Here is an 11,282-nt window from a genome sequence, read left to right on the forward strand (position 1 = left end):
CTGGAGGAGAACCTGAAGCTCCCAGGCCTCTGGTAGAGGACCCGAGCTCAGAGGATGAAAGAGAGAGAGAGACCACTTGTGGAGGGTGAGAAGGAAATTTTTTTATTTAATACCTTGCATTATAACCATATTTGGCACCTTGAAATGATATATTATAGCATGATATAAAGTTCAAAAAGTATGTAAATGTAAAGTCCTACATATCCATTCAGACTGCTAACATTTGTTAAGGAATAAGTCAGTTAATTCCAGCATGGTACCATAATTGGAGGATGCCAGCAGTGCATTAGATTCGGTCCTCAAAATTCCTCATTAAAGGAGCAGCATTGTGTATTTTCCAGGCACATAGTGCCATTTTATAGCACACTCAAGTAACTCTGTTATCTTCAGTCATTTATAAATATATATGAAATATGACTTAAAAGAAATGTGATTGAAAAACAAATGCTCTTCTAGAAACTCGGCCTTCAGAAAGTCATCACAACATGGTTCCTCTATTAACCCTTTAGCAACATTTTTACCAGCATTGCTCTGAGAAGTAGCAGATTGCTGGTCTAGAGTCCGCAGTGACGTGGGCACTGGACTGGTCTGTTGTGGTGAACAGAGAGCTTTACTGGTAAATATAAGTTCCTTCCCTCATGGTCATGAGCTTAGTTCAGCTTAGTTTCCTTGTTCTTTTCATTGACTGAAGGAGCGAGGTCATGTATACAAACAGTCAAAAAGAGTCTGGGCTCTCCTTTAGAGTCAGGGTGAGAAGCCCAGTCATCCGGGAGGGACTTAGAGTAGAGCCGCACTCCTTCACATCGAGAGAAGCCAAATGAGATGGCTCGGTCATCTAGTAAGGATCCCCCCTTGGTGCTTTCCCACTAGCCCGCCTTGAACCAGTACGGTCTTGGTCCGTCTCGGCCAGAGTCATTTTCCATTAGCAAATCCGGAGCGGCTCAGCCAGGCTGATCTCAGACTTCAGTACCTGCTTCAGGGTTAGAACTAGCAGGACCAATCGAGGTACAGCACCAAAGCAATTTGATTGACAGTTGACTTCTTTTGCTGATTGACTCGTGATTTATGTCACTGACAACTCCAAAACAACACTAAAGGTTAGCTCTGAAGTGTGGACATGCCGTCTGCTATCAGAGAGCTGCTCAGTATGGAGGAGCAGTTATGAAAATAATCACAATCAGCGCCTGGAACACGTGGTAAGTTTTGCAGCGAAATGATCTTGATTTAGTTCTGCTAACACCTCGTTGCTCTTAAGAAGAAGAAGCTGGTCAGCTTTCTGATGGGCTACACTTTTCTGCTGACGACGTGAAAAACCAGAACTACATAACATTAGCTTGTGATGTGAATTTTATTTATTTTTTGGACAAAAAAAAGTTAAAGTGTGGCTATTGGTTTACATCTTTTGGCTGCATTACATATCCAAAAGTTTGCACATTTAAGAAAATAAAGTGCCAGAATGTAATTATATTAAAATGTACACCAAAAATAATCAACTCATCTGAGTCTTTGTCATTATGTTTGGGCCAGTAATGACTTTCTATAAGATAAAATATGTGGGTTCATTTGAGTCCAGAACTACAACCTTAAGGTTCTTTTGCTGTAGACATCAACGGAGAATTGAATACAATAGTTGCCGCCCACAACAACAAGGAACAGACCATATAAATCAGGGGGGCCCAAAGCTGGTGCTGGAGGCCCGGCATCCTGCACGTTTTAGTTCTCTCCCTGATGGAGTAACAACCTTTTCAGCTTGTCAATGTTCTTCTTAGGCCTCTAATGAGCCATCATCTGATCCAGGTGTGTTAAACCAGGGAGAGAACTAAAACATGCAGGATGCCGGGCCTCCAGAACCCACTTTGGACAGCCCTGATTTATATGGAAAAGCTCACTACATGAACCACATGGACTGCAACTGTAGCGCTTAGAAGCAGTCTAGTGGAAAAGCCCCTTCTAGGGGTTTAGATGCCTTCTGTGAAGTGACCAGTCATTAGGGTAAATATGACAAGAAAACTGAAAAGCATGATGTTGTAACAGATAGATTCCATTAAGTATAATTTAGCAGGCGATTAAGTAAAAGCATTGCCTGTAAATTATACTTAATGGAATCTATCTGTTACAACATCATTTTTCTTGCCATATTTACAGGGACTTTTTTAACTGACACCACCACTAATTTAGCGGGACTTTGTTCTGATACTTGCAAACTTAGTTAGTTCAGTAACTAAGTTACTTATTCAATAAAAATTTAAGTTAAAGTCTGTTCAGCAAGTGAACAATAAGAATTTAATTAAAAAAACAACATAAAATGCTTAATTTATGCTCATTCATTTGAATGTAAAAAATTCTCCTAAGTGGCAGTACTTTCAATTTCATTTTTTCCTGCAAAAAGTGGAACAATCTAAACAGTAACCATATGCAGATGTTCAACGATGCACCCAGTCCTTTGGAGTAATTTGGAGTAAATTTCTGCCAAAAACCTCAGAAATTCTCAGTTCAATCTCATAAATTTTTCAAGAAAAGAACTTTGAAATTTCTAAGTTTGAAAAGTTACAAATTTGCTAGTAAAAACAGATGTTTTGAGATTAATCTGAGAAATGTTCTAGACAAGTCGGGAAATTTCTTAGTTACAAAAGTTGATCATTTTTGACCTGAAACTCAGGAATTTTCTAGTTTTTTTCCAAGAGGATTTCTGAGATTTTTTGGCAGAATTTTTCTGTCTACAATTGCCTTAATATGCCATCATACAAATGACTGTATGCATTCCTCTTCTGACAGACGACGGAGTCTTGTGGTCCACCCCACTGATCTGTGTGCCCTCTACTTGACCTCTGTCATGCCAGCCTGAGGGTCTTCTGACAGATTCCATCTGCCTCCATGGACTTTAAATAAACATATCATGTGATACTGTGCCATGCAAAGACAAGTCTGGTACCTCGCTGTAACATTATGGATATACTACCAACCAATAGATGTGCCCCACCTTCTTTACCTTCTTTAGTTGCTGTCAGACTTGTAGAAATATGGTTACAGTTTTATTTAGCTGATTATAAGTTTGTATTGAAAGTCAGAGTTATATTTTTTCTACTGTAGAAAAAAACATCCAACTGTATGTTTTGTGTCCCATTCCTGTTGCTTTTTGTCTCGGACTGAGGCAGTCTTTATCATGGAACAACCAGGGACTAAGTGGGTTCTGATTGTCTACAGACAGATAATGGTACAAACACACTTTTACATAACCATAATTTCACCTTAATTTATCATCTTTATGAAAGGCATTGGAAACAGGTGGTGTCACACCTGATTTCTTCAGGTCCAAACCATCTGTCATTGTGTACATTTCAGACATTTTAATACCTGCCCTGACAACTAATCAATGTCAATCAATTTTCTCTGCCCTGACAACTGTTAAGAAATATATTAATGCCACATTTCAGAAAAATCAAACAGAATAAACAGAAATCTGAACTACAACAAATGAAAACCTGCTCTATTATAGAGCTTTTTTTAAAAAACAAATTATATGTGACATGTGGTACTGGTAGTAGAGAAATACCTCTACTACATGTACTACTAAATGTGTGTGTTGAAATACACACATTTTCTCAAAGTATCGGAAGTTAAATCAGACCAAACTTTTCTTATTTCAGCTTAGAATTATCAACATTATTTCTATTTGTTATATGCCAGAAAATTTGGCAAGAACATTACTTAGATTTTTTTTTTACATTAACATACATTTGGTCAGTGTTTTAAATTGCATGACTTGAGCTAAATGTTTTGGGGTTCCAGAACCAAAGCCAAAGTCCTGGTGTACATGCTGGCTGAAACTGGTAAGACTATTATCCAGTTAAACTGCCCTGCATCGAGATGGGCTGAAATGACACCAGCGAGGAAGAAGACTTAACTTAGAAATATAAAAAGCCGGCACAAGGACAAAGAGTTTCATTTTTGGAGACACAAAAAAAAATTCTAAAAAATGTTCTATCAGTAATATTTTTTAGAGTTTCGTTTTGTAACGTTCTTTGAAATCAAATGCTTACATACATCAGTGTTTTAAACTGGATGACTTGAGTGGGAAATCCTTACTCTAGGCCTCCCTGGGTTTATCTCGCATTTGGTATGCTCAGCTGCCTCTGCCGGCTAATGCCTCGGGGTTGGGAGCTTTTAGATGCTTCTCCTTCCCCACTACAGGAGCATTCTTGCTTTCAGGGTCTTGTGCAGCTTCTAACCTCAGCTTAGCCTCTCTGGGATAGGGACTGCTGCTCCTGTGATGACTGCTGACCTGCCTCTGTCAGGTGTTCAGGCTACTCTGTAGAGGTGTTTGGTTTGTGTTTGCCTGAGGCTGTTCTGGCATTCAGGAGCTGAGGTAACCTGCCATTTTTCACTCATGGCCCCTGATGGTTGCAAGGTTCCAATTCTCCTCACTGTTTAAATTTTATTATTATTATTATTATTATTATTATTATTATTATTATTATTATTTTAATTTTTTATTTTTTGTCTGGATGTCAACCAGACAACCACCAAGATGCAAGCATTCTCTTTCACTTCTGTATCAATCAATCAATCAAATTTTATTTGCATAGCACATTTCAGCAGCAGGGCATTTCAAAGTGCTTCACATAATTAAAATAAAAACAGCATGTGACATTGAAAAAACAGTGAGAAAGAGAAAGACATTTTGAAAAAGATTAAAAAAGATAAAAACATTAAAACCCCTTTTAGGACTTCAGTTAAATATTGTTTAACTGGGGCTCTAACCCTCTGTACCAGTAATACAAAATAGCTGAAGGTCAAAACACACAACTTCCTATCTTATTTATTTTTGTAAACTATCTACTTGAATGCTAGATACAGTCTGGATTTAATAAAGTCAGACATGAAATAAGGATACTGCATTGAGACATCCTTTTTGTTGAGCAAATGACTTTTTTAATTTACTTGAACTTTTAAATTCCCTGCCACTAGAAGACAGCCATATATAACTGCAGTTTCAATTCAAGATGGAATGTTGATTCATTAATATGTAACGGAAGATCAACATACCCAGTCCTGATGAAGAACACTGTGAATTTGACACCATTTATCCCAGAATACACACAGAGCAAGATACATACATGAAAAGCAGGATGCATGCTTCAAAAAACATGACAGAATGTGATGTTCCTTAAAAACCCCTGTAACGTGTGTTTTGAATACTGCAGCATAGGTGGGAAAATAGAAAAGAGAGTTACAGCTGATTTAACATCTAACCAGGTTTACCCAACTGAGCAGCTGTTACAATTACCAATATGATGTCAGGGAAAACACCAGAATGAAAACCTGTATAAAAGTGTTTTAAATTGCTTAATACATGACTATTCATTCATGATCAAAATTCATGAGACCTGCTGTGACACCAAACTAAAGCATGGAAATGTCTTATTTGTCAGTAGTGAAGCTGGATAGGCTTCTGTGTTGTTTCCGTGTTAAAGAGGTTCCTCTCCGTGTTTGCAGACCAGAAAAGAGGCAGCTGGTATTAAAATCATTTAATGATACATGACTGACTTCATTCCCTGGTGAAGCCCTTCCACCCATAATTTATCACTTTTAAACCGCCATTTCTGTCAGTTTTATTTAGTTAAGCTAAAAAAAAACTATTATTCATACACAAAGCAGATTCAAGCTCAAGTTTTTTTTTAAAATCAACTATAATGTTCATTCAGACTGGAAGCACTGTCAATGTTTTAGAGGGGTTCAACCAAATTCCTGTCTGAGAAACTGTGGAGGGAGCTAAAGATTAGGGTGACAACAAAGGAGGTTGACAATCTCAAAAACTTGGAGCTCTTCACCAAAGACAAAACGTCAGAATACCTGTAGAAACATTATAAAAGGCATTTCTTCGCTGCATTACCACTACATGTTTTTCCATTAATTATTGAAGAAGGCCTCCATTTTCTAATCAAATGTTATTGAAAACAGATTTTATGTACATAAACACTTTTTTCCTGCAAATTTATTGTATTACTTTGGAACCAGCCTGCAGTTTACACAGAATGATGTGGATGACATCAGAGCAGAGAGTGTTAAACATGGTGAACGCGGTAACTCGCTGCAGTTGGATATATTTAAAGTTTGTGATCGCCTTTTGGCAATCACTGATAGAAAGCAGAAAGCTGACATTGATTCTTCCTGCATCAAGTGGGCGGCACAGAAAAGCTGTTGCTACCATATGGATTCTATTACATTTAATAGCAGCCACACAGGTACATCCACTAGAAGGAAACAAACGCACCCAGTATAACACTTTCATTCTATTGGCTGAGAGGTTGCCAGGTGACAGTAGTTTTTGTTTTGAGAGAGAGCAGAAAAGAATTCACAAGCGAGCAGAGAGGTTTAGGAGCAGAGATTTGATCCGAGCAGAGAAGTTTTGAGCGCGAAAGGTTTGAGAGAAAACAGAGAATATCTGAAAGAGAGCAGAAGTTTTGAGTACAAACATTACAAGTTTTGAGAACAAAGACATGAAGTCCTGCTTTCAGACTGAAAATGAGTGCTCTCGACTTATGACAGTAAAATTCCCCCATACACAAACCTTATCAAATCTCAAGAATGAATTGTTATTTTTATTTTTATTTTGAAAGTTATTGGAGCTTAAAATGATCTTACTGGGAAATCTTGTTAAAAGCATTGAGCTCAGTTTTATTATATCTGATTTAAATATTGACTTCAGGATTAAAACAGCTTTTAAACTTATTCCAAATCACCAAATGTTTATTTTTATCTCTTTCGACGAAACACTTCTCTGGTTTCTGCTGACATGTAATTATCCCCAAACACAAAATGAATTTCTGCAGAACTCTGAGGTTGTCCAGCAGCCAACACAAAGAAACTGTAAGGATTCCTGGCAAAGCACTACAGGAGTGGGCTTCAAACAAGGGTGTGGTGCTTACTGAGCTGAATGTTTCACAACACCAGTAAAACCAGTATCATTAATACAAACATATGTTAAAAGTCAAGAAATCTAGTTCCTTCTACTGACACTTTTGATTCACATATTAAAAAAAAGTGACTGAAATATCCAAGAAGCTCCAAGTCAAGAAAGCTCCCAGTAGGTTACAAGAGGTTTGAGCAGACAGTGTTGTCTGTTTCAGACAATTACACTTGAGCACACACCAGCAAACAATCATCGCTGTACATGCACACCGAGTCAATCAACACAAAAGAGGAAGCTCTCCAGATGTGCAGCCTTTTACTGCGGTGGGGGCCTCACACTGCATTTTGCATATCAAGATTACAGCCCAATGGTAACACACAGTGAGCTTTAAAAAGATACCCTTCCTCTTTCCAAAAGGGTGGCACGCAACAGCTTAGGCACTGGTCCCAACACAGTTCCACAACAGGAAAAGATGTCTTTCTTTTTCCCCCCATCACAATCACTAGCATTGTGCATATATATGTTTGTGTGTGAATGTCTTTGGTTGCTATCCACCTGCAGGACGGCTTGGAGATGCCTTTTAAATTCAAATTATTTGTAAAGATAAGAAAACATGGGTCATAATCATAACATTTCTCTGATCCAAGCACCAAAACTCTGAATCATGGTTTGACACGAACGTCAATGTCTAACAGATAAACCCAGTCAGAAGAATATGGGTTAGAAATGTCAAAACCATGTACAAATAAAATGCTTCTGCATTTCTTAGCCAGGTGCCTTGTAACAAACAATGTCTCAAAAATGACCAAAAGATGCAAAAATGTGGATGAATGATATTAAAAGATTTACACTTTCTATGACACTCTTATTCTCTCGTTGCCCAAGTACACAAAGTTCAACATTTTTAAAGAAGTACAACAAAAAGATTCTACTCTGCTCAGCTATCGATGAACAAGTGGCTATGACAAATTAGTGTACATTACAAAGGTGAAGCAGAAACAGACTGATGTACTTACATTTTTCCCAGTGCATATTGTTTATCTGGCCAAAATATCAAACAGTTAAACTGAAGAAAATCAAAGTGGCGGGATGACTGACGTGCTTTATAACAGCCTGTATCTGGCTAACAACCCCCAGGGACTTTGCAGTCTCTCTAACCACAGGTCTCCCCCTTGTACCAAGTTTCAGTCTTCATGCAGTTCAAGCTGACAAACAACAACTACAGATCAGAAATGTTCATGGAGAAACAGAGCTAAAGAAAAAGATGCACGGCTTAAAAATGTTAAAAAATAATGTAACAGTGAACGAATAGTGAATGAAACAGCCTTTAAACAAATATTCTTTTACGTACATCCTTTCACTGGTTGTCTAATCTTGGCAAGTTGGCAGAATTTCAGTTTCCTCAAGAAGGGCTTTTGAAAAATAGCAGCAAAAATAGAAATGAAAAACTAAAGATGTTAATGAATGCAAACAGAACACAGTTCCAGACTGAGTGTTATGAGTAATGTCTGTATTAGTCAGCAGAGAAAAAAGCGTCACCAGTGCCCATTGACCATAAAATGCTCAGTAGTAAAATGGTAAATGGATTGTACTTGTATAGTCCATTATCAAGTCCATAGGACCCCAAAGAGCTTCACACTAGATTCAGTTATTTGGCTATTCACACACACACTCACATACTGGATAGAGGCCACAGTCTGACAAAGGAGAGGCTGCCTTTCAAAGGCACCGGGACTCTGACCACCACCAGGAGTCTTGTGTCTTGCCCAAGGACAGAGACAGACAGACATAATAAATGCACAAATTGTAATTACAAAAACAAATTTGTTTAATGGAAACATGCCAATTAAAAAAAAAAAAGTTTTTTGATAAAAGAAAAGGTTTTTTGTGCTGGGATGAAATTGTTTTCTGGCTATACTGAAAATACTTTATTTCACCAAACTGCAATGGAAACACTTTTTCACTTCACACAAGTTGTGATCAGCAACCCGATGTTACAACTGGTGGAAAACACAAAGAAGAAGAAGACAGGAAGTAGTGGAAGGATGACGGCGCAGAAGGTTTTAAGTTAATTATCGCTAGAACACACATATTCATGTGTGATTTTAATTGTTTCATATTTAATAGAAACACCACAATTGCAAAATTTTAATACTTTTGACATTAGCAAAATATCATCAAAGCCTTGCTTACATTTGTAATGGACATGCAGCTATTGTCTGTTTTTGAGCAGTGTTAAACGCTTTATCTAAGAGATGTGTAGTTAACATTGGGTGGTTTCAGAGATATGCGCTGAAACTACACGCGAAAGACTAAGTCTGATAAATCGGCTTAATATGTTAACATATGATTAGCATTCTGTTCACCAAAGGGGTGAGGAACCTCATGACTCTCTCTGCCTTTCCTACCAAAGTTTGCAGTATTCCTGTCAGAAAAACTACTATTGCAGTCTCAAGATGTGAAGTATGAGCCAGGATGCTCTCATTAGTGCTCAGATAAAAGCTGGTGGGAAATGATGGAGTTCTTCATACAAGCTTCCCCTCAAAAGGTGACTCTAATGACTCAGACGACAGATAGTGGGCTCAGGACTTTGTGGACTGGCACCAACAACACTGGTAGATCCAACGAGCTAGTGGTGGATGAACACCCACCTCATAGACACCTGTGAACATCTTGGGAGTGGACATCAAAAAAGTGGCCTCTTCTAAAAATTGGGTGTAGTCTGCCGTCACTCCAAAAATAAATACGCAACACTTTCCTGAAGTAGCTTTATGAATATTCAGCACAACTCCACAACACTTTGAAGCACTTTGAATTGCCTTGTTGCTGAAAATGTGCTATATAAATACAATTACCTTACCCAACATACAAACCAGGGCTCAAAAAAGGAAACACTTTTTGTCACGTGCACCAAAATTGTACCATCAAAAGTACTCACATGCCTGGGGTGTGCTGTGGTGGCGCAGGGGTTCAGCACAACCCACATATAGAAGGAGCCTTAGTCCTCGACACAGCCGTCGCAGGTTCAATTCCTGGTGACCTTTGCCGCATGTCCCCTTCTCTCATTACCCTCTTTCCTGTCAATTAACTATCAAATAAAGGCCACTAGAGCCAATTCAAAAAAGTATTCACATGCCAAGAAAAAAAGATCAAGAAAATATAGTAGAAGACGGACGTTATTAATTGTAGATCAACATTGGTGCAATAGCTGTATTAAAGTAAAGGCGTCTATTTTTCAAATTCTTTTAGGATGTTTGAACAAATTTATTTTCAGTTCTAAAAGCAGGATTGGGTCACTTTCTTTCAAAAGTGACCCAATCTAGCCAAGTTTAATAAATTAAATAAAACCTGGTGAAGCAGCGTTATCAGTTGTCTGAATATATGTGTTTCCACTTGTTATAAAAGTTTGGTTGTAAAAAGTGTTGCATTTAACATCATCTATTGTAAGAAAATGATGTCAATGAAAATTTGACCCTACTTAAAAAAAAAGGTTTAATAAACCAAATTGTATCATTCTAGAGCTGGAGTTAGGGGCCACAAATGGCCCCCGGACCACACTTTGGACACCCGACACAGACGCTCCATCACTCATACTGACAAGTTAAGTAAACATGCTGCTGAAAACCTCACAAGGAAACTCAAAAGAGAAACAGAGTGAAGATTTTTGGTGAATCGGGATTTACTTTAGAAACTCTAGATCATTCCTCTCCTCACTCCATTTTTACTTCATCTATTTTACTCAATGTTTCAGCAAGCATGACATAATAATCTTCTTAACCGTCGTGCGTGTGAGGACTGAGGCAAACGTAGAGGACTATGGCAAATGATATAAGTTTTATGTGTGTGGGGTTGGTTGGACCCCATTTCTACATACAAAGGTTAAGGAGGTGAGATGTTTTATTTTTGGCTTTATCAGGAATCATGTTTGAAGATGTTCTGTAGTACTTGTGTTTCACAACCATGTAGAGTTTCACATGCCAAAAGAAGAAACCGGCACTCCTGATACTAAAGCAAAGAGAAACAACCTGCTTATATATGTCAGGGCTTGTCGAGGAATCACTTTCAGAATAATTTTGAAATGAATCCTTCATCCCTGTTTTTACTTTCAGGGAGGAGCAAACCAAAAAAAAGTGATGGTAAGTTGTAAGAGCCAGATCTTTCTGGCTGCAACATCAGGCTCAGGCATCTCTAGCAGAATGACTTTCCAGCACTGACCTGTTTAGGCATGACACCAGTAAATTGGCCCAGCTTGCAGTGTTTGTGTAGTATGTCTGAGGTTCCTGATAAGAAATAATAACCTTTAATGACCCTTTCAAGAAATGCAGTGCTGTGTAAACATTAACTTGGTGCTGATTAGAAGACAGATGTG

The 11,282-nt window shown here is 38.1% G+C and overlaps 1 protein-coding gene across 2 annotated transcripts in view; it reads right to left on the reverse strand.

The window, feature by feature from the left end:
- The window catches only part of pou2af1 (POU class 2 homeobox associating factor 1), a 55,249-nt gene extending 47,232 nt beyond the window's left edge, over nt 1–8,017 (reverse strand). For both annotated transcript variants that reach the window (XM_007542409.2, XM_016666263.1), the window contains exon 1: nt 7,930–8,017. In XM_007542409.2, coding sequence (XP_007542471.1) covers nt 7,930–7,945 — 16 coding nt within the window. In that variant the 5' untranslated portion in view covers nt 7,946–8,017. The remainder of the gene's footprint in view (nt 1–7,929) is intronic.
- Between the last annotated feature and the right edge of the window lie 3,265 nt (nt 8,018–11,282).

The sequence above is a fragment of the Poecilia formosa genome, unplaced genomic scaffold (genome assembly GCF_000485575.1).
Source record: "Poecilia formosa unplaced genomic scaffold, Poecilia_formosa-5.1.2 Scaffold687, whole genome shotgun sequence".
NCBI classification, from domain to species: domain Eukaryota; kingdom Metazoa; phylum Chordata; class Actinopteri; order Cyprinodontiformes; family Poeciliidae; genus Poecilia; species Poecilia formosa.